General features: G+C 37.4%; 1 protein-coding gene across 1 annotated transcript; it reads right to left on the bottom strand.

The window, feature by feature from the left end:
• Positions 1 to 4,369: 4,369 nt before the first annotated feature.
• Positions 4,370 to 24,344, bottom strand: acvr2ba (activin A receptor type 2Ba). Its single transcript, XM_030160569.1, has 11 exons — positions 24,293 to 24,344; positions 22,023 to 22,230; positions 16,910 to 17,025; positions 16,492 to 16,643; positions 15,772 to 15,915; positions 15,525 to 15,668; positions 14,708 to 14,856; positions 13,698 to 13,812; positions 11,629 to 11,767; positions 11,264 to 11,394; positions 4,370 to 8,955 (listed from the first exon to the last, which is right to left on the bottom strand). The coding sequence occupies exons 1-11, from the start codon at positions 24,342 to 24,344 to the stop codon at positions 8,761 to 8,763; spliced, it is 1,545 nt and encodes a 514-aa protein (XP_030016429.1). The 3' UTR covers positions 4,370 to 8,760.
• Positions 24,345 to 25,297: the final 953 nt, after the last annotated feature.

Genomic DNA, 25,297 nt, shown 5'->3' with positions numbered 1-25,297 from the left:
ATAACGTCAGAGGAAACTCAATTGCTCCAATGACCCCTGAATGTGTGAAAAGAACAATAGGTAATTGACAGTTACAGTAAATCCAAACAATTTATCCTATGGGATTTGTGACACAACAATAGCCTTTTTATACTGTGGTGGAAGTATACAAGTTGACAAATCCTTTACTTAAGTATTTAATCCAACACCAGTACAAGTCCTGCATTCAGACTCTTGGAGAAGTTCTTCTTTTTTTCTAAAAATGTAGAAAAATGAATAGTAGATGTAAAATGCTCCCTGGCAGTGTTGCATGATTACATATGATGTTAAGGTTGAGCTAATTTGTATCATTTTATATACTATTTAGAGTTTCACCTTCATCACTGCATCATATTTGATGTGTTTCTAATGTCACTGTCCTGTGAGTCACATTTCACAGGCTGGTTTTAAGCATTATATTTTCCAGCTAATCCAAGATTTTTTTTTTTTTTTTTTTTTTGTAAGAGTTTATATAGTTTAAGAATGAGGAGAATTTTAAGCTCAAGTAATACTTCATCCTTTAGTTTATCATCCTTAAAATCACATTTAGTAACACTTGATGTTTCACTGGACATGAAGGGGATGAAAAACTGTAATCCAAAAAGTAAACATGTCCGATATATGAAGCAGTGTAAAATGAAAACCTGCCTCTTAGATGTACAGCTCTGTGTAACGGTCCTACTCCAACATTTTGTGTGTTGGTTTAGTAAAAGTCTAACAGCCACATGTGTGCATTTGTCAATCTCTGTGTTAAGATACAATATGGAACATATGGGAAGTATGTACAGCAGTAAAAACAAAAGTTTCAGGGTAAAAACAGCTTCTATAAACCAAAGAAGTACTTTTAAATGTGACCTCCCTTTGCAGTTAAAATGAGCAAAGATTTAGTACATTATTGTTCTGATGTTTTATAAGGCTCATTCAACACATGCCAGATGTTTGACTTTAACATTTAGATCCATTTAGCTCAGCTTTTTGTGTGTCTGTTAAGGCTGTGCACCTATTTTCTGTATTTTCTTGTTGTATGTGAATTAGAGAGACTGAAAAATGAATATGTATGCTTATTTCAACCCTGAACAAAAACAACAAAACTAAAGTTGGCCTAAGACTTTTTCACAGTACTGTATGTAGCAGCGGAAAATAGAAGGATCTTCACCAGGGGTGTCAAACTCATTTTAGTTCAGGGGCCACATTCAGCCTAATATGATATAAAGTGGGCCGGACCAGTAAAATAATACACTAGTAAACATTTGCTAGGGATCAGGACTATAACTTTGCTATATTCAGGGGTGTAATTCTGGAAACTTGACAGTTTATTTTCCCAGTGGAGTACAGCCTGCGGATGCGGATGGTGGCCACACACACATTACTGACATCACACCGTATGTGTTTCAGAACATTCTGAGTGGTTTCAGTGAAAACAAAATTGGAAGAGTAATTGTTGTGAACTCTAATTTCTAGGGTTGTATCACCCTTTTGCCTGAAAGTGCAATAAAAATTTATGTTTTTTTTTTACCTTTTGGTACATTTTTCTTTACATGACTAGCCAAAGTACACACATAATATATGAAGTCACCCAAAATATTATACAACATCAATTATTGTGCAAATATAAAACTGATCCCTAGCAAATGTTGACTAGTATATAAATAATAGGATAAGAACTTAGAAATAATGTCAACTCCAAAGTTTTTTTCTCTGTTTTTGAGTGAAAAAGTCAAATTCCATAATGAAAATGTTTACATCTATGAACCGTACTTGAACATAACATGAACAAATATGAACCTGAAAATTCTTAAGAAAAATCAGTGCAATTTTAACAATATTACGCCTTAGCTTGTCATTTATACATGTGCATCACAACTTACAGATCACAGTGGGTCTACAAATACACAAAACATTTAGTAAGAGGCAGAATATTGGTACAATTCCACATACTTCTCTCAAGAAATTTCAGGTTATTCACATTTTTTACAAAAGGCTAGTCTGTAAATGTAAACATTTTTCTGTAATTTTACTTTTTTTTTACACTACAACAGAGAGAAAAATTTGTAGTTTTTATTATTTATAGGTTATTATGATAGTGTTTTATTGCTTTGACCCACTTGAGATTGAATTGACCTAAAATGATTCTAACATCATTGATTGTTGATATCGTCAGTGTAATTTCTGTATTTCACAAATTCATCACAGGGGCCAAATTGGACCCTTTGGTGGGCCAGTTTTGGCCCCCGGGCCGCATGTTTGACACCTCTGATCCACACACTTAAAGGTCAGCATGTTGGATGCGAGGTAACAGCCCACCATGCACCATTTTGTGTTGTAATGTACCATTTACACCCATAAACACCCAGTGTTACTTTTGCTGCATTTCCCAAATTAAGTTTTGTCTCCATTTAACCTTTCTCAAGTGATTTATCACTATATATTATAATATTATCCTTTGTATTTGGCATTTTTTCAGTGAATATTAGAAATTTTCCTATTTTTCATTTATTGATCATGAAAATGTCCCTAAAAGCTCAGATTAAAGTTGAGGGTTATTGTGACAAAAACACACAAAAAAAACGGAAGAAAAAGTGACTTTTCCAGCAAAAATATCAATAACTGAACATATAAACAAGTGTGTCCACCCGCTGTCATTGATCCAACTCCATGGGTTTTACTGGTGAATCAATGTTGTAGAAGATGACGGTGTTTCCACGTTCACTACAGAGCCTTTGAACGTCCAAATGGGTCATGTCTGATGACCATGAAAAGATGACAAACTGCATTTGACACCTATTATTTACATGTACTAATAGGATCAGAGGATCAACAGGTATTAAACAGTTTACATTAGTAGATGGTTTTGGTTGCCAGTGGCTGTTTGGATCTTTTTGGGATAATTTAGATCCCATATCAAAATTACAACCAAATGTCTTTACTTCCTCTAATAATAATCATACTTCTCATCCTTTTCTTAGTAATAAAAAACAATATCCTGGTTTGTAAAGATTTGATATGTGAGCATTATTGTACACAAAACCTTTGAAATATCAAACCAAGGCAGTGGAGCTACTGCTGCCATCTAGTGTACAAGCACGACCATTGAACCCATGTGCACACCTAAAATCATACATCTTAATGAAAGGGATATCTGTGTGTTATGCATTGTGGGAACTCATGTAGAAATGGTCCAGATGTTCATCTTTATGTTATTGCATTATAATTATCAATTCATCGCTTTAGTGTTGCATATGGTGGGAATCAACTGCCTTGTATGTTGTTTACTATGAGAGGTGAAGCATAAGTTATTCATATCAGGGCAAATACAGCCGTTGTATGTCTTTGTAGAAAAAAAAGCCAGTATGTTTTCAAAGGAAGAACAGGTCTAATTCTTTTTGTTTCTAATATCAGTAAATAGTTACTATATACTGTATATCAGGGGTGTCAAACTCATTTCACTTCAGGAGCCACATACAACCCAATGTGATCCCAAGTGGGCCAGACCAGTAAAAAATACCATAAAAATTTATAAAATAATGTCAATTCCAAAATTTTATCTACTTTTCAGAGTGAAGTAAAAAAAAAAAAAAAAAAAAAAAAAAAAAGTCAAGTAAAATTACATTATGAAAATGTTCACATCTACAAACTATCCTTTAAAAATGTAAATAACCTGAACAATCATGTTAAACCTGAAATTTCTTTTTTTTAAAAAGTGCAGTTTTAACAAAATTATGTCTCAGTTTATCATTTACACATTTGCATTACAACTTACATATCACAGTGGATCCACAAATACACAAAACATTTAGTAACAGAATATTAAAATTACCAAAAAAAAAAAAAAAAAAGTAAAGAAATTTCAGGTTGTAGATGGTTGTTCAGGTTATTCACATTTTTTTGTGAAAGGGTGGTTTGCAAATGTAAACATTTTTGTATAATTTTCCTTTTTTCACTAAAACAGAGAAAAATTTGGAGTTGTCATTATTTACAGGTTATTATGATAGTATTTTACTGATCTGATCCACTTGAGATCGAACTGGTCTGAATGTGGAACCTGAACTAAAATGATTTTAACATCTTTGATCATTAATATTGCCAGTGTAATTTCTGCATTTCACACATTCACTCCACGGGCTGGATTGGACGCTTTGGTGGGCCGGTTTTGGCTCGTGGACCACATGTTTGACACCTCTGACATAGATCATTAAATACTGCTTCTTTTTCTCATATTGTTGCCCTCTTGTTTTTATTTTAAAGTAAAAATGAAGTAAAACTTTACAAAACAATGCACCATAAAAAACTTAAAAGAATTTATTATCAAGGTTTAGTTTGTTCATAAAGTAATAAAAACAGGAACCAGTTATATGGTTAATCAGTGTTTGTCTTTATTTTAATATACAAAAAGATGGATGTATTCTCTTCTAGTTTATATTTCTAAGCATTTCCGCGCACAGATAAAGTTTTCATTCACACCATTTTTTTTTAGTGAAACCGACACATTTCGCTCACACACACACACACTCACATACACACACACAGTTCACATCCACAGGGAAGGTCACACAGTTCAGTCAAACATCCATCCACTCGCACAATGAGAAATGAACAATATGTTGACTGTAAATCAAAAGAAAAATAATAAAAAGGATTTTGCTTTCACAGGATTCACACATGAAAAGGAAGAAACCCTTTACATTTGTCAAGTAAATATATACATAATTGATTTTTTTCTTGTTTTTTTTCTTTTTTTTTTTGAAGATGAGACTGACTCCATGTTAGTGTCACTAACGAGGTACTGCATGAGGTAACTGGTTTTTCTGTTCAGAAGAGCTTGGTGTAAGACAGCATTTGGAGGTAAAAACAACCGATCACGGCAGATTTTACGGCTTGATCGCTGTTGTTTTTTTAAATTTTTTTTTGTTGTTCCTTTTTTTTTTCTGGCACAATACGTGAAAGCACCTGGGTCACTATCAGTCAGCTCGCATACAAAATATTCAGAACCCATGGCGTTTCTGGGCCACCAGTAAATAAATGCCTCATCGGAACATGATCTGGGTGTGGAGATGCAATTTTTTTTTTTTTTTATTGATCTGCAGAAGAAAACTGCGAAGTCACAGCTCAGTTAAATGACTCGAAGTATGATATTCAAATGACTATTGCTGTATAATAAATATTGCTGGACCCCTGGACCACGCATGTGCCACTGTTTTACACAAATCCTAATGGGGATGCATCATCGATCAGTCGTAGTTAGACACACTGATGGTTTCAAACACTAGAAAATCATTCCGTTTTGATGGATGTCTTTTTTTTTTTTCTTCTTGTTTAAACGTTCTTTTACCAAAACTGCACACGAGCAAGCGTTACAGACCACTGTTAAAAAATCACCATCTTTCCACAGCACTATTCAAAGCACAACAGATGAGCCTGTGTCTTGTTCCAATGTGGCTAAAACTACAGGTCTGAACATCACATCAGCGGGTTAATATTGAGGTAATACTGTTTAAACTGGCATTTCCGGCAAAAGGGGCCGGTCACAGAAGCCACCCACACCAAAAAATTTTTCTCTTTTTTTTTTTCTCGATGATATACACAATAAGCTTTCTAATGCAAGTGCTACCTAACACAGCTTCTGATCCAGAGCAACTGATACCATTATTCATGGAAATCAATATTAAAAAAAAAAAAAAAACATCTACTGGGCTAAAGTTGTCAAAATTACATAAATATGTAGGGGTGGAACTGACAAATCCCTTTCTTTCTGTGAGATGACAACAGTAATGCCCTGATTATGTGTTCGTATAAAACCAGATCTGTGTTCAGCACTGTGTGTCCAGGTCTATTTACAAGAATCTGCCTCTCTTCTTTTAGGTTTGTACAGCATTTTATAACACCAACTGGTCAGGCTCTTGCTTTTTTTTTTTTGTTTTGTTTTTGTTTGTTTTGTTTTGTTTTTTAAAAAGAAAAATCTCCACAGACAAAGAGGCCCGACCGGCAATAAAATATCTCGACTACTAAAACACAATAAAATACATAACACAACTTGATATACATGTAGAAAAAGCCTGAGGTACTTGTCAGAATATCTGAGGTCAGTCTGGAGGAGTAAGCAACTGAGGGCTTACCCAGTCAAAAGAAGAAAAAAAAAACAAAAAGAAAAGAAAAACAGAATATTAGCCTCACATAATATCATGGATAGTTATCACATGTTAGAGTTATATTAACAAAGAATACATGTACATCTACATATCCTTGAGTATCGTGGAATAGTCACAGCAGCATAACGGACATTCAATGTATGGTAAAATTTATGTTATGGTACAACTATGGCATTGCATTTGAGACAAAGGCAACCATTTGAGCTCTCCTTGCATGACATACAGTGAGTGAGGTATCTGGGGACCGGTGTCCGACTGAGTCTATTCAACCAACGACGGCGAAGGGGAAAAGAAAAAAATACACAGACGCAAAAAAACAAAAAAAAAACACACAGACATGTTGCTTACTCAAGTATGGCCCTCACAAGTACAAACCCCCAATTACCTGCCCACATGCTCTATCCATCTCATTTCCATTCACTCTCATACATACATACATACATACACTCCAGTTCGATGGTGCAGGGGAACCAGTTTAGGCGATTTCTATGAGCCAGGGGACAAAAAAAAAAAAAAAAAAAAAAAAAAAAGAAACTCTGAAATCTGCAAATTTACAAGAAAAGAAGCTCACAAGACAACACATGGTTAGTGGCTGAATAGGTTGCATAAGTATTTTCTTGAATGTTAAACCAGCTTTGATTCCTAAACGTAAGCAAAACAGGTTAACGTTGCACATTTACAAGAAAAACCTCAGATTTTCCCAGAGACTTGAGTCAAAAATTTTGCGAGCGAGACAAAAATGGTCATAAATTTGCAGAATTAGAATTAGTGGTTAACAATTAACAATAAACTGCGATTAAAGCCCAAATTACAAAAGTACTTTAATATTCTTCAGACTAAAGTGGTAAATTTGTAAGAAAAGTCTGTAAGAGAGTAAAAGAATTCCGTATCTGAACAGGTCATGATTTTTTTCCTAAACGTTACCATCTAGTTTTGATACTAAACATAAGCAAAGTATGATTAACATTTCTAATTTAGGAGGAAAAAATGGAATAGTTTAAGTCAGAAAAGAAAAAAAGCCAAAAGAGAACAATTACTAATTGAATGTGTTGTACAAGTGATCTTTCCTTGAACATAACCAGCTAGTTCTGGAACCTACATATGACCGGACTAAGACTGAAGTAAACAATGTACTAAAATGATTAAAAATAACAATAATAATATTTTATTATTTGCAACTGAGGTCACAAATTTACTAAATAAAAGCTCAGATTTGAACAAGAATTCACTCGGTGAATGGGTTGTGCACGTAATCTTTTCTTAATTTAATCAACTAGTTTTGACGCCTGAACAAAAGCCGAAATAAAGGAACAAATTTAGAGTTTGTGCCTTTAGGAGACAAAACATGGAAACTCTCAAAACCTTCAATTTGTGAGAAAGAGGACGATAAGCGACCAGACTTACTGGGTTTTATGCATAATCTGTCATTAAACGTAGCGAAGTAGTGTTAGTGAAAGCAAAAAACCAAACTATGATTAAAGACATGAGTTTGTAACAAAAAGTGACAAAGCCTTTGTGGGTAAGTTTTTTTTCTTGCAAACTTGTGGCAGAGAAACTTATTCCCCTTGTACAAATGTGAGTTTGTCATGATTTTAGACTTTTATTTTCTTTCTATTATTCTTGTAAATTTAAATTCAGAGTTTAGTCTCAGATCCTCTGCAACCTAAATTGCCCCCATACACTGTCGCACTCTTACATGCACACGCGCACACACACTGTTAAAATCAAGAATGTGTAACATTGCAACTCCAGACAGCATTCATCAATGCCCCTGGCACTGGCAAAGGAGTAACTCTGAAATTCTACAATTAAAAATAAAAATCCAGGAATATGTGTCGATGATAGCTAGCTAGATAGCTTGGCTCTCAAATTAGAGAAAAATGTTCCGAAGAAGCCTACTGAATACCTGAGAGGTAGTTCCTCGAGGACAAGCCGCTTGTCCCGAAATCTTCAAAAAAGTCCACGTGTCCGATGCTCCCTCCCTTACAATTAAAACAGCTGTGCTCCGATTTGCTTCCGTTTTTGTTCATTTTCCATTCTGAGGCATTCACAGGTTTAAAATAAGGGAGCACGCTCAAGTTAAAAAAAAAAAATTGAGAAGCTTCGACCCCTGAGGAAGATGAATATATTTGTCTAACAGTCTCAAAGCGGTTCCTCCGAGGTGTGCAGCACATCGTCCGAGGTTTGGAGCAAGGTTCATTTCATTTGGCCGCAGACGATCATGACCAGACAGGAAAATGACGAAGATAAAACAACATATGAGGTAATAAAAATGGACTAACACAAAAGAAATACATGAGGTAATGACGACATTTAAGATTTGACACATGGGTGTAATCAGATGTGCCCATCGCATAGCTTATTACTATTCAAAACTACAGCAGATGGATGTGTTAGTAAGATCCAACTTTAAACACCGGAAACATTAAAAACAGAAAATAATACCAGTATTGGGGTAAAATAGCAGCTGCATTCATGTTGCTAGTTGTTTGTTTGTTTTTTTTCAAATATTCACGGAGATCCGCTGAGTTTGGATTTTGAAAAAAAAAAAACACAAAAAGTCAGGAGCTTGGGGGTGAAGGATGGTGCCACCCGTTCAGGTACTGGACTCTTTGGGAGGTAGGTCCTCGTTGGTGAGAGATGTCACAATGGAGACGGGGCTGTCTGAGGTAGTACTGCTGATCGTCCTGGAAATCTGGCCGATGCGTTCCTCGACGCAGCCGGCGGAGAGGCGGGCCTCTGCATCGTGGTCCCAGCATTCCTCGATGGTCTCGGTCATCTGGCTCAGACCCTACAGCGACGAAAAAGGGCATTAGAGGAGTATGTATTAAAAAATTTTATCAACAAAAGGAACACAAGTCTGGATAAAAATGGTCAAATTCAACCTGTTTCCTGTGTCATGGCTTCTCTTCAAATGATAAATGGTCAGTTTATAATCATGGTAATTAAGCTGATAGGTAGGGGAAGGGAAGGTAAATTAACATAAGATAAGACTTTATTAATTCCACCATGGGGAAAATGCACAGCTGACAGCAGCAAATACAAAAATAAAGTGTGGGGAAGACAGAAAATATACACTATAAATCTGCTATTATATAAGTGAATATATAAATTTAGATTTTAATATTATATCTATATTTACATTGTAATTGTAAATATGTGTTGCACCAGATTTAGCTCCAAGCTGATTTCCATCTGTGTTCCCTGGACAGGTGAGGATAAATAAGTCATATTTTATGTTTAATGTTTTTTTCAGAGCTGCAAACTGAATGATGATTTAACGGTGATGACACATTAGTGGTGGTGATACAATTTTTATTTATTTAACCTTTATTTAACCAGGTTGGTCCAATTGAGATGGGGGATCTCTTTCTCATGGGAGATCTTGCCAAGACATCAGTGATACAGTCACATAATTACAGTTTTATATTTTGTTTACACTGTATAAAAAATGCATTTACTGAAAGCAACTCAACATGTCCATATCTTACAATCCCTCTGAACCTTTCTACCTTGATTTTGACACTAACCCTGTTTACATGGATTACAAAAACCCAATAACTGGGAGTAATCAAATAATTGTAATAATCAGGTCTGACATGTTTACATGCACTTCAGAAATGCAATAATCGAAAAACCTTGGTTTAGACATTTCAGTCCATTATTGGATTTCTTTCAGAGTATGTATGTACATTGTGATGGTAGAATCAAACATGTCCTCCACTCACATTTGAGTATGTCACTTCCATTTTCTATGATTTCAATGATTTTATGCATGTGCAGATATAAAAGAACAAAATAAATCAGATTAACATGCATGAAGACATCAGTGTATTGGGGAGAAATCCAGGTGTTTTGATCTGATTTCTCTACCCTTATCTGATAAAGCATAACATCAACCTCATAGCATAAGGTGATGAATCAGCAGTGATAGGAGAGTAAAGTTACGCAGATATCACAATTTGGCCGAAAATATGACACAGGCATTTATGCTATGAGGCTAATGATATCCAATTATGCTGTTTTCATGATCAGTTGAATAACCTGATAACTCCAGAAATTAGATAGTGAGGGGAGTATTAGTGTGCATGTATACAGTCAGCCATTTGAGATAACTATTTCATGATTTTTTAATTTAAAAAAATACATAAATAACAAAATGACTACTGTCGTGATGGACTTGTCATTTGTTGGTCTGGATCTGAATTAATGTGTTAAAACATCAAAGTCCTACAGTAGCACAACCAGGCTGGTGGACTGTGACAGTTTGAGGATCATGTGAAGGTAAAGTGGTGAAAATATTCACCAGCCCTTTCAGACCTCCATATGTTTCTGCATAGGGTTCTTGTTATTCTGTCCTACTGATGTCCCTGAACTCCTCGTCTCTCATATCTACACCTGGACTTTCAGATCAGTCTCCTTTCCACCTCCGTTCTTTTTGTAGCACATCTCAAGATCACACAGTGGGCCGATTTAGACTGAATGTTTGTAAAGACACAGATTCAGTGCCTCAATATTGTCCATCCTCTCTTTTAGGAATAGTCAACTGACCCCTTTCTCTTAACTGATAAAAGTAAATAGAAGAATAATGGTAGAAATTATGTGAATTATTTTTAAGCAGCCAAAGGATTAATAAGACAATCAGAAAATAATTCACAGAATATTTAATTAAAAATGTGTTTCAGAAAGCCAAGTATACACTCTGATTTTGATGAAAGATGACAAAATATATTTGGCCATGGCTCTAAAACAGTTGTCATGGTGTGATATATGTATACAGACGACTATTGTCTTGCAAACTAAAGACAGCCAGAGAGAACAACTCAAAATTTTGTTTCATTGTTTCCCACAATAGCAGCACAGATCAACAATGCATGCTGGGGATTTATTCTTATATGACTGACTTGCATTATAGCCTGCCTGGCCTTGTTGCACACTGTGGCTTGTGAAACCTGACAAACAGTGACATGCTTTCAGAAACAACCATTTCATCGAACCATGGCCCAGATGACTGAATTGTATTAAGTGGAAAAACGGATGCCTGACATCCTGTCATTGCTTTAGAAACATGCAGGATCCATTCTTCCACGGTTACTCACAGGATGTTTGAGCCAGCAGTCCTTGATGACTGGACGCATCTTCTTGTGCACAACCACATCCTGCAGGTCCTCCAGGGAGGGATGCTGGCCTATTTCATCCTCAAACGGCAGCATGTACTCTCCAACTGTACCTGAACGAGGGCGGTAAAGGCCACAGGATGGAAATCACATTACTCAGAGATATGGCACTCCACCTCTAAGGAGACAGGGTAAAAAAACAAACTAAACCTGTATTAAATTTAAGCACGTAACAGCTTTAACCTTCAGCCCTCCCTGACGAAACCAAAACTAATCACTCGTTTATTTGATCAGCAGGTGACCTTTCACCCGCGGGCCAGGCCACATTCCTCCACTGTTTAACTCACCGTCTGTCTCCGTGCAGCGGGACACCAGCTCCCACAGCACCAGGCCCATGGCGTACATGTCGATCCTCAGGAAGGAGTCTCGCTGGAAGTTAATGGCTCCCTCCAACACCTCTGGAGCCATGTACCGCCTCGTACCCACCTGGACACGACAAACATTTAAACATTTAAGAATTAGGAAAACGGCTATAAAACCAACTATGAATAATATATAAAGACAGCTGTGGAAAACAGTTAAATCACTTGTTTTATTATTTATTCAAGAATGTTTATTGTCATTAATTGTACACATAATGAAACTTAGGTAGGTAGTTCTTGAGTCAGGTAAAATATAAACACTATAAAAATATGTACATCGTATATATAAAAAGAGGAATAAAGCAGCTCAGTGCAAGACTTTATAGGTAAGTGTTCAAACAAAATGAACACGTTCATTTATTTTGGGCGCTACTGACAACACATTCCCACACAATAAGAAGATGTATTTATTTGCAAAAAATGACAACTTGTCAAAATATTAAAACTGCACTGCTTTCAAGTCTTGAACAACACAAGAAAACAACATAATGCAATGTTTTAGCTAAAGTCTTTTAATTTCTGAAGCTGTCTATGCAAATTAGTGCCAATTCTGTGTCATATGTCGGCTTCCCGCGCTGGTAACTTTGTTTTTTTTTGTCTCGTTTTTTAATATCTATCAGATACTTGTACTGCTGAACTATTACCCAATGAAAGCAACACAAAACGAACCATTGCTTTCCCCTTTAAAACATCCTGACCGGCTGCCTGTTAAACTGGTTCTACTTGGAGCTATTTGTCACTTGGCTCCCTCCAGTAATCATTTAAATAGATTTCAGGATGAGATTTTTTGAAGCCAATATGTGCATTATTGACCAAATTATTATCATAATACCACTGAATCTTAGTGGGTGTCTTCTGCTGTCAACAAGTGGAATTTTAAGACACTTATGATCATTATGAATTCACTTTCATATCAATACCAAAAAAAAAAAAAAAAAAAAAAAAAAAAAGCACGACATACTCTAAAAACTGTGACTGTGCTGCATTAATTCTTACATGGTCAGTAAATAAATGCAAGATTTACTTAATACACAAGCAGCGACAATTATTATGTTTTTTCTTTGTTTTTATTCCCCCCCCCGTTTTTTTTTTTTTTTTTTAACAAGTATTAAGTTGAATTAAACAATTAAAGCGTTGACCGAATCTTCTTTCAATAGTAAAATCTAACAATTGTTAATTTTTAGTTAATAGTTTGCCGTTTTTTTTTGCTCCTTTTAAACTCACTGTTTCAGTAATTTAGTGTTTGTGTTGACTTCCTTAAGTTAATGAGGGTTTGATAAAGTTGGAGTTTTTGTGCTTTAAAAAGTGAAGAGCATGATCTAAAATTATTCAAGTAAATCTAATGGTCACTTTGAGATTAACTGAATATAGAAATATCTACCTCTGAGCATCATAACACATTGTTCCATTCCTGTCTCTGTGAAACTGGTTAAATTAGATTGTCTGAAATATTTAGTATAGTTTGCGAGCCAATAAAGTAAAAAGCACTATATAAATATCCATTTACCATTAAGCATCACACTGATTAACTGTTAATATAGATAGTATATATTTAATTGTTCTAAAATTTTACATGCACTTAGTAATAATAGCCTAAATGTCACTTAATTGTCATTTTTTACTGTGTATGAAGGAAAAACAGAGTGCGACATTAGTGAGTACAGAATATTGAGTGAAGGCTTGTGGTTTATGTTTTTTTCTGATTTCACATGCCTCTCTAATGGCTTTATAGTCAAAGTTCAGAATTTCAGTGTTGTGGTTTTTTTTTAACATTAACTTCAGAGGGCTTCGGCCAAAAACTAAATTAATTACTTTAGACCACATATGGTTGAATTTGCACAATTCTACCAAGGCCACAGTCATTGACCTCATAGATATTTACTTGTTTCAAACCAGAGAACCTGCACAACAACTACATAAAGACTTGACTGTTTCAGAAAATGAGATGAACTTGCATCAGCCAATGTAGAAATGAAAACTCTGCCATTTCATACCTGTCCGTGAGTATCGCCTGGAGGTTTTCCTGGTTCGAACCGCACAGCGAGCCCAAAGTCTCCAATGATTGCAGTCAGATCATCTCGGAGCATCACATTCTTACTCTTGAAATCTCTGTGGAGTCGAATTTGAGACGAAGGCATAAATAATTACACGGATGTTCAGTGTATCATTTTGTTTTTCCACACAGATTAACCTACGAGCCTAAAGGATGAAAATGCACTATAACTGAAAATGTTCATTGACCCTTTAACCCCTGAGACATTATTTCAGGTAAACGTCCTGCTGTGAATTTGCATCTGTTTCAGCGTCATAAAGGCTGTTGCGAGTTTGTGCTTGTGTTCCTTTTCTTCAGTGGTTTTTCTTTACTGTGTGTTTTAGGGTCAAAACAGGCTGGAATAACAGAAAAAAGACAAAACCAGGAATTGAACTTTTACAGGTTTTTACTAAATAAGGCACTCAAAATGTACATCAATAAGAGATTTAGGATGTTGACCATGAACTGTGAACTGGAACACACTGAACAACAAGTATTTGAAGTTTGGCCCAGTAGTTTTTGTTGTGGGCCTAAATCAGTCCAGCTGCTTTTTGATACTTTGCTGAACTCCAAAAAACAGTTCCACGGTTAAAACTCGGTAAAAACAGTTTAAAAAAAAAAAAAAGAAAAAAAAAAAGAAAGAAAATCACCACAACATTGCAAACAGTAAAAACAACAAACGGCAAGGTAAACGGTGTAAAAAAAATGACCAAAATGTTTATTTTTATAGTGAGTCAGTCTCGCCCCCTCCCATTCCACGGGGGGTGGGGGGTGGGGTGCATTGAGCATGCTCAGATGTCTATGGAAAGACCAAGGTCTATTCTAGCAGCACGTTTTGAAATTTTAACTACTGAGCAAATGGTTGAATTTTTATGAATACTTAAACTAAATCATACATTCAGAATGCTCACCACAGACACGTCAGGTGTTAAAGGGTTAATGTCAGCCAAGGTGTCATCATGCTTCTGTTACCTGTGTGCGATGGTGGGTTTGGGCCCTTCTCCCTTGTAGCTGGGAATGTCCTCATGGAGGTAGGCCAAGCCCCGGGACATAGTCTCTGCTATGTGACACAGCTCACTCCAGGTCACAGTGTTACCCTTCAGGTGGTCCGTTAGCGAGCCCTGGCCATGCATAAAGGAGCACAGATTAACAATAGAGCAAAACATCCATTTAACAATAGTTCTTCTCCCCCAAAATGAAAAGGAAAAATCATTAGCCTTTCTAAAGGAAACTCATCATCAAAATCCATCACCTACTGCGTTAAATATTAGTAAAAGCACTGGCACAAATAAAATGCATTTAATCTGACACTGATGGCATTGAGACAATAACCACACACATTTGTGTTCAAGCCACAGATAAGGTGCAACACTAGCAAGTCATTACATGTTTCTACATTTCCCATTTGCCGTTATGGCAATTACTGTTCTATCTAGTTTTAACATATTAATACGTTCGTTGACAAGGTAAATCAACAAGTTGCATAATGGCCATTTTATCACTGAGGAGTAAATTGCCGTATTATTTCAAGTACAAGCATAATGTAGCAATAAATCCATGCAATGACATTCACTATACATTAGACATACTGGTCACTGCAGACCTGCTGCAAGTAATAAAACCCTCTCTTTAATAAAAGCTGTTATGCTCTTTTGTGGAGGTAAATAAAAGCCTCTGACATTATTGGAGAATGTCCAGCGTTTCCAGTCAATACTAAAGCGCTGGATCTTATGAATTTGCTATATGTGGGTATTTATAAACCACATACTATAGGCAGACGTGCTCTCACCCTCTCATGAAACTCTGTGATGAGCCACAGCTCCGACTCAAGGTTAGTTCCGTGCTTCTCGGCAGCAATGTACCGCAAGATATTCTCATGCCGCATCCCTGGAGTCATGAATATGTCCCGCTCATTTTGCCATGACTGCTTGTCCTGTACGCACATGTGCATAAAATGGAGAGTTATGTTAAGGTCACAGTGGATTAATTAACGAGCTGAGTCTTACACAGACCAGCATGGGAGAACATTTACACACCTGAACGGGGAAAATCTTCACAGCAACATATTCACTCATCAGCTGGGCCTTCCAAACACAACCAAAGCGCCCCCTAGCTTTGATTTCCAGCAGCTGCAGTGGTTTTAGACCAACCAAGGGGGAAGGAGGAGCCGGGCCAGGATCCTGAACGACGAACAAAGAGAACAAGTCAGTGAGCCTGTCTACATGCACACCAATACTCCAATTATTATCTGATTTCTGAAATTATCAGATTATTCAAGTGATCATTTAAACAGAATAATCTGATATGTTGTATCAGATTACAGCAGTAATCTGAGTATGAGAAATCAGATTAACACACCTGAATTTCTCCCCAGTACTCCGATGTCTTCCTGCATGTATACATGTTAATCTGATTTATTTTGTTCTTTAATTTTTTTGACTTTGCTTTGTCTCTCATTCCACAGGTGACAGGGGGTGCACTGAGCATGCTCAGATGTCTATGGAAAGCGCAACATCTATTCTATCAGCATGTTTTGAAATTTTAACTAATGAGCAAATGGTTGAATTTTTATGAATATTTAAAATAAATCATACATATAGAACGCTCACCACAGACACATCAGGGGCTAAAGGGTTAATAATCATGTCAACTTCATGACCTGATCCATTGTTTAGACGTGCTATAACCGTAAAAAGCCTAAGGATGTGATGTTTGATGATGGATGTAGTAAAACATTTGCGGGATGCTCGTCTCACCTCGCTCAGGTCTACGTGGCCGTAGGGAGGTTTCCGGTGACGGTACATCCACAAGGCCAAGACCAGGGCCACGGACAGCACGCAGAGAGGCAGCAGGGAGTACACCAGCACGTTGAGCAGGGATGGCACTCGAGGTGGAGGTCGGATTTTCACTGTCGAGGAGGCACACAATATTTACAGTGTCATGACATGTTGGCGGCATCACAAGTTGACCCTCATTGACCCTGAGACCTCCCGTAAAATGAATAGGATGCAACAAAGGAATGCATGTAAAGATTTTAAAAACTACGATGTGCTCACCTGCATTTTACAAGAGAAAAACTGAAAAACCATCCTGTATCACTAAGCTGCCCTCCCGCTAATCTGAGTAGAAATCCCTTCGTTTTTGTTGTTTGTGCTGCATGTGGGATGTATTTACCTCGGTTGCCGCTGCCAATCATGTCAGGAAGGTGGGTGAATCGTTCATTGCAATAGTTGCCCTCACAGCAGCAGAAGAAGACCTGAGGGTTTTCCTCCATGGAGACACACTCTTGCCTACAACAGCGAAGCGACAGACATGCATTATTATTGTCAAACTAGAGCTACAAAGACACTAGAGACAAAGGTTGTTTACTGTATGGATTCTGCTTTCACAAACATGCAGTGTTACTGGCAGCAGGTAATATCGACAATGTACTCCACATGTACTTCATTTAGCAGAATACAAGAATACATTGTCTCTTTAACCTTATTAATTAGGAGCTCGAGGGACCATTACTGTGCTGTGAGCAAATATTCTAACAAGCTGCAGATCTCTTTCCCCCTTAACTACCACAATTCATCTTTGTCTCAATTAGTTATAACTTAATCAAAAGTGCCCATCTGTTCACCATTCTTCATTACTTCATACAGCCTTTCACTCAGATTAAATTAGCCATAATCACAGCACTTGAGGTTCAAGCAATTTTCCCTACAATCAAGAAAGTCTTTTTAAAACCCTGCTTTTGGTTTAGAGCAGTCACATGCTGATCTTGATCAATATGCAGCCGCTGTCACTTCATTTATGTAAAAGTGCAGGTCGGTCAGAGGCCGTGTTCACAGCTGGTATTAACATGCATTTTGGGTAATTTGATGTGTAGGCACTGGTGTGAATGCATACGAGATGTAGTGAGAATTAACCGTATGGACCACATTCCCAGCTGGGCTTGGCGTATTCTTTCAGTAGTGAAAGTGCAAATGTATATAACAAATACAGACCACCGACTCATCTGACATCCTCTGTGTAAGTGGAAGTACATACTTATTCAAGCACTGACTGCCTTATATGAAACTATTATCATTACATTACAGCGCTGGCCTTCCTATCAGCTGAGTGGTCCTTTTTAATGAACTGGAAACAATGCAAATCAAACCGTTTCAGCACGGAGAACTGGCATAAAGAGCTGCCGTTCTGGACTTGGTTTTGACAGGACAGGCTGCTCTGGTTCTCCCAGACAACGATGAGCCTGATGGGCCTGGCGGACCATGGAGTGGTCTTAGATCCACATTCTGTATTATGGGATTTTACCATTCATTCAGTATCTCAACATTTCTAAAATTTTCCCCTATTCTTATGTCTTTTTATCCTTAAGAACTGCTTAAGATGGCACAATCTACTATGTATGAAAACTTCAAAAGCTCATAGGGATACATGATACTGAGTGATAATAAAAATGGATCTGACAGTCATGTATAAAGTTATATTATTATTGTTTTGTTTCTATAGCAGGGGTGTCAAACTCATTTTAGTTCAAGGGTCACATTCAGCCTAATTTAATCTCAAGTGGGCCGGACCAGTAAAATACTAGCATAATAACCTCAAATGATGGCAACTACAAATTTTTCTCCTTCTTTTAATGCAAAAAAACCAAAATTAAATTATGAAAATTTATGAACTAAAGATGTGAATAACCTGAAAAAAACAAATGTGTGCAAGTGCAATTTTAACAATATTATGCCTCAACTTATTATTTTCATATGTGCATTACAGATCAGATCGACAGAGGCATAAAACATTTAGTAAGAGGTGGAATATTGCTAAAATTACACTTAATTTTCTTTAGACATTTCAGGCTGTTCATATTTGTTCAGGTTATTCACTTTTTATTGTTAAAGGATAGTTTGTTAATGTAAATATATTTATAATTTAATATTATGCTTTCACATCAGGGGCCACAATCAGTCCAATTTGATCTCCAGTGGGTGGACCAGTAAAATAATAGCAAAACCTATAAATAATGTCAACAATTTTTTCACTTTTTAATGCTCTGCTGCTTGGAAAGTGTCATTAAACCAAGAAGAAAAAGTGGAGCTATTATTTAGAGATTATTATGATATTATTTTACTTGATATCATATTAGTCTGTATGTGGCCCCTGAACTAAAAGGAGTTTAACATCCTTAATATCATCAGTGTAATTTTTGCACTTGAAAATTCATCACAGGGGCCAGATTGGACCCTTTGGTGAGCCAGTTTTGGCCCGTGGACCATATGTTTGACACCCCTGGTCTATAGGGTTTATTTTGTTCACATTCTCAGCTAGAAAACAATATGTTGCAATATTTTACTTCATTTTACTAATTATCTTTTAATGTTCCGCTGCTTGGAAAGTGTCAGGTTCAATAAAAAAAGATTAAGCTTAACAGCACAAATAACTGTTTCAACTCAATTTAGCTCACAGAAAATCTTTTTTTGTCGTTTTGTTGCTTGTTTTACAACATTTTCAGGTTTTTGTGTCTTTTAAGAATAATTTCAAACTGACTTAGCACTTGTGTGTGCATCACTGCCACCCGCCAGCTTAAAAACATCACATTTGGCCTTTGCAAACAGAAGTGATATGCATATCTATCAGCACACAGGCCAGGGAGGTGAGGTCTGAGTGACATACTCAGGTGTTCAGGATGGAGCTCCAGAGAACATATATTTTACTGCTAACAAGTTGTAAACTCTTTGTGCGACATGTCCTGACGATCTTTCCTCTGTTTCGCCTCTGTGAGCCACCGAAGGTCTCCGACTTGTTCAAACACTTGAACTAACAGATTAACAAGCAGAGTTCAATGGATCCACTCCACTCTGCTGTGCCTGCTGATGAAGCCTTAAGCTCATTTTAAAAATTCTCATCCTGAGTGGCCTGGTGCCACCATATCTGTCTGCCATCGTCAGCCTGTGGACACTGAGCTGTACTCTGCACTGTGGACGCAGACTATCTGGTTATTTCCAGGAAGAATAAATAGGGTTATGCTGCCTGGCCACTTTGGCTGACAGAAATACCTACTTCTGAAAAATAACCTCCAATATTTTCATATCGGGACTGGAAACTTAATTTTCCTGTGACTGGCCGAATGGTTTGTATTGTATAACATTCTGAATAATTTATACTCAATAGCGTGTGCTCAGGATTGGGCTGGTCTGGATGCTCGCATGTGTGCACACAGTACATAAAAAGCCTTCAAGTTTATATCTGGTTTCATGACCTTTATTTATACCACTGTGGATTTAGAGACATAACAGGAACATACTATCATACTATACACTCAGAATAGAGTTTACATATGCTTGCGTTTTCTTGTAAGTCTTATTTCAATTTACGACAAGATTGTACACATCTATATGCATGAATTATTCTATTTATACCGTCAGCTAAAACAATTTCAAAAAGTGTCAGTTTTATTTTACTTTATTTCAAGTTGATTTTAATATTTTATCTTTAAACCTAAATTCTGTAACTCTAACAAGTCAAAAATGTTCCCTTATTTGTCATGTTCAGACTCAAAGTAATAGGATTGAAACAAACCATTATTTGCCATTCAGTCTGATCCTTGTTTTCTCAATTAATCAAGTAATAGTTTGCCAGGAAATACATTAATTAAAATAAAAAAGCAGTGTTTCCTTAAGTTCCAAATAATGTCCATGAATGTCGTTTTGATCATTGTTGCCATTTGATCAGCAACCAAAAGATATTCACTGAAGGAAAGAAACCGGAAATAGTCATGTTTAAGAAGCTGCAAGCACACAACTTTGACTTTTTTTTAATTACTGAAAGCAGTTATTAATTATAGTTAGTTATAATTAGCAAGTAGTCAACAAGTTGATGATGAATCATTGCTGCTTTGATAAAGAACAGTTTAGAACCACAATCAAATCCCTTGTTTCCTTTGCAATAACTATCAATATAGACTGGTATAAACATGTTCATTATAACATTCTTGGTTAAAACCTCCAACCCTACTTCTCAACACATATACTCCATATAGGCTTACCTTAGTCATGTGCTTTTTATTCTTGTATATGCACTAAAATGAATGTTCAGAATCTGAAAACTCTGTGTATTATGTCATATTTCTAAAGTTTAGACAATTGCAGCAATGAGCAGCAGACTAGGTTGTTTTTTTTTTTTTTTTAATAGATGACCGAAATGTGTCTCTTTATTGTGTATTATTGATCAGATGACACATTACAAGATCAGATTTTTTGCCAGACTCTTCAGCTACAACATTGTGATTTCTAGAAGTCCTCCTCACAGCACACTGATATCACAAGTCATAGACTACAAACACATTTCTTATAGGGATTATAGAAATAAATACTGTCAAAATATGACTAAACTGTACTTGACCTGATTTGACTGTGACCTTAAAGGCACTTCAACAAAGCTTTACATTGACTTTAGTGTTATTCCACAAGATTCAAACATTTTAATATTTACTGCATGTATATCAGTCCCAAATATCAGTTTTGGTTTATTTTATTTAGTGTCCTTGAATATTAGTAAGTCTATCAGGCCTGAACATTAAAAAAAAAAACCTGTCAGTGGATCCTTGATTTCAAATTTTTTAGGCAATGTCGGAAACAGAAATCACTATTAAAATAGATTTTTTAAAACATGAACTCAAGGAGAATAAAGCCTTTCAAAAGTTTTCTTCACAAACTGTAATGTTCAATTTCAACGAAGAGAATAGCAATACTTGAGATGGGGTCTATGTGTCATTTGTTAAAAAATACAAACAATTTTACACTGAATAAAGCATATTTTATTCATGAAGAAAAGTCTCCAGCAAGAACACATATCAATTTTGGAAACTGTATTAAGTAAAAAACCTCAGTTTATCTTTTTTTTCCCCCCTGCCGTATTGGCAGGCTTGAAAAAACATACTGGTAAAAAGCACAGGTTGCTTTCTAACAGGTGAGGTTTGCGTTTAAGCCCAAACCTAACCAAGATTTTAGAATTGAAGAGCTACAAAAAGACATAAAAACAACAAACTCTGGCACCTGTAAGGCTGATACCAGACCTTTTACCCAAATTTTGTGAGATGAACAAACCTTTTTGGCACTAGGCCTTTTATTTCCATCCCTGTTCTGTCCCAGGTCAGTGAAATATCACTGTAATGCACTACATTCAAACACCCAGTTCTGTTTTCCTCATGTACTGGCTGCCACTCACACTGGGTACAAGACAGACACCTAAAATATAAATGTAAATGCACTAGCGCGGTGACCTCGCACAGCGACCTGACCTGTCGTAGCAGTTGAAGTCGTCCAGCCAGCAGCCTTTCTTCACCAACTTGATGGTCCCTGAGGAGTTGAGCCAGGAGGCATAACAGTGCAGTCGCTTGTCCTTCTCCCCCTCGCAGCGCTCGAAGCCGCTCTGGTTGGTCCTCTCCGTACGCCAGTTATCATTGTAGTACACACACTCCCGGGTCTCTGCTTCGCCCAGGCTGTACCCTGGGATGGGATGGACAGAATGCCTCAGTCAGCTCACATCGTGTAATGAATTGAAACTCAACAGCAGAAAGGAAGCATGGACATATGGTGCCACAAGAAACATCTCCTGAGCAACAGAGAGACTCCATCATCACTTTGGCATCCGGCCAAGGTTGGGAGCTCTCTGTAGTAAAAAGGGAGTTCCTCTGGGCTACGAAATTGTTCCCGAGTAGTAGTAATCCCATTCAGTACAGATCTTTTCAAAAACTTAAAAAGGGGGGAACTGACAGAATTTAATTAACTACAAAAAACAATGATATGCCCTGCCGTGCTATAGAACGACACACTGGTGAGCTACTTCTATAGATAAGCACTCAAGGATTCAGCTTGAATGTGACACATCTGGAAAGATAGATAAGACCCTTTTTGTTTCTTTTCTTTTACTGTCATTTAGTAGAAAGTTTTGCTAACCAAACCCATAAAAACAATAGCTGTTAGTCTCTTCCTTTTTGCACTATTTCTGCTTAAAAAGAAAAAAAAAAAAACAGGGATTTCTTTATTCCTCTCAGAGGATTTCACACTGGACTCACTGGAAGAATATGTAAAGGATTTTGATTAACGTTTAGAGCAGATAGCACAGGCTCCACACGCCATTCACAATACCTCTTGGACATTTGTGCCTAATCTTTGTTCAGAGGGAAAAAATAGTGCCTGTCTCTTTAAATCCCTGCCTATAGGAGGCTGCCCATCCCCCAGTGTTACCCCCACCAACCCATTACACACACACACACACACTCACACATATCCACACTCACCCAGGCGCACATACATTTAGTTATCCAGCAGGGTATAATAGACTTCATTATGGCACACAGGTATGCAGGCAATGAACAAACATCATGCTGGTTATTATAGACGGAAAGGGCAGAGAAACACACACATGGAGGCTATATACACAGCGGCAGAGATGCTCAATGCTCCATTGAGCCGAGATGGCATTTCTGATATCTGTGGTCACATGATCTGGGAGGACTTTTACTACAAGATCATTCCCCAACCCCCCTCCCTGTGTCACTTACTGAGGCTTACACCAACAACAACATGAATTCTGGAGAAGCAGCTTACTATACACTCCACAAGCTCTAATCTATAAACCATAAAGGCATTAGGCCGGGGCTGTTTGGAACACCAGAGACAGCTGCGCCTCAATGAAATTTTCACCACAATAAAAAGGAAGAAGTAAAAAAAATGTTGAAGGTGTAGAAGAAAGGATGCGATTGTTGTGAAAATAAGTGTAACCCAGCAGGTGAAGAGGATACCTACTATAGCTGGGGGGCAGAGTTATTCCCTGGGTGAATAAAAATCGGCCATATTAGTTGACATGGGAGGGGGAAAAATATCCCAAACAAAAGAAAAACAAGCCCTATGCTTAGTTTCACGTGGTTCCAAGTCACTGTGTTTGGTAATGGAGCTGTGGAACAACAAAACAAGTAACCTCAATCCAGGGTAAAAAGACCTGACTTGAGACAACAACACCAGGAGCAGCTGCTGTCTCTTCTAATCAAACGCCATTGATTTGTGAAAACCATTTCAAGAGGAGGAGTGTGTTTTTCAAAGGCTCTTGTTCAGAGCTGTGACCACAAACAAGAGTCCAGACCTGAGATGGAGCCTCTAAGGTTTCAGGATGTTGATGCAGCTGCTGCCTTCTATTCCTGCCACTGTTCAGAAAAGACCAGGGCAACGCAACAGTTTCACGTTTGCCTGTTTTTAAGTCAATTTCAAGAATTAAAAGACGGGGTTGAGTTGTTTGCAGCTAGCTAGGTGAGATGCTTCAGAAGGGAAGGGAAAGGGGGGGGGGGCGTTGTAGCAGCGAATTTCGGGGACAAACACAGAAAAGGGGAAATAAGGATAAGACAATAAAACTGAACCGCAGTAACAAAGTTTAAAACAACTAGCAAAATGACAACTCGGGGCGAAATTCCACTGGCGGACGGATACACAGAAATAAAAAACAGAAATGTGTGTTGTTTGCACGAGACTGGGAAAAACTGTTGCAAATTCGGAACCAACAATAGCGGCTTACCTGCGCATAAAGTTCCCAGAAGAAGTGAACAAGTCAGCCATGAAAAAGACATGTTCCGATTTAAATACAGGACAGAGATTTCCCCCGCTTTCCGTCGCGAACATTAAAACTCAGGTTGTCCAAAACATCAGTCCAGGATCAAAACGACCACAGGCCTCCGGTCCCTCCAGCAGCCTAACCACCACAGCGCGTGTCAATAGCCGCGACGCTGCAACAATGTTGCAAGAAAAAAAAGATAGGAGCGATTAATTGACTGCCACACTGTTAGTCCGCTAATAGGTGCAGCATTTCGCGTCGGAAGTGAATCCAAAAGCCGAGTGGGAAGCCGTTAAATCATCCGAGACGAAAGCTGAGCGCTCTTTTTTAAGGTTATTCACTTGAATAGTAGCACCGCTGCGTCGGGAGGTCGGTCGGGGTTTACATGCATGTTACTGATCTGTGTCCAAAATGGCTTCTAAATGGGGAATGGGCTGCAAACAGGGAAACCCGGATGTGTAAACACAAAGAGGGGAATTCAGGCAGCCAGCGAGTGACCTTAACGCGACACCGTACATAGACGCCTGAAATGACTTTATTTTCTCACCGAGTGGCAAATTCTGCACATTTGATCCCGTTTAGAGTCCGTTAGAGGAGAAATGTGTCGCCGTTTGGAGGATGTGCGCGTGCTTTCACGTTTGTATTTGTCCCGGTTCCAGCTGGTGTAACACTTGCACTTTCTGTGGTCAGAGTTGGTATTTTATAGTCCACTTTCGGCTTCTTTCTATCATTTAACCGAGGTTTGAAATGACATTTAGAAAGGAATGGTGTTGATTTTATCGGTGAAATCAGCCTTTTAGTTTATTTTCACAAGTGTTCGCGCGTCTAAAATTACACGTTATTATTATAACCGCGGATAGTATTAAATGCAAAGCAGCACCGCCAGGCACCAACTGAGGCTATTTCTGCTTCTGTGACCGAAAACACCTTAGAAATGTAAAAATATAGGTCTATATATTTACATGTGAA

Source organism: Sphaeramia orbicularis, chromosome 17 (genome assembly GCF_902148855.1).
Source record: "Sphaeramia orbicularis chromosome 17, fSphaOr1.1, whole genome shotgun sequence".
Taxonomy (NCBI): domain Eukaryota; kingdom Metazoa; phylum Chordata; class Actinopteri; order Kurtiformes; family Apogonidae; genus Sphaeramia; species Sphaeramia orbicularis.
The sequence above is the reverse complement of the archived record's forward strand: the minus strand, read 5'-3'. Positions and strand labels throughout refer to the sequence as shown.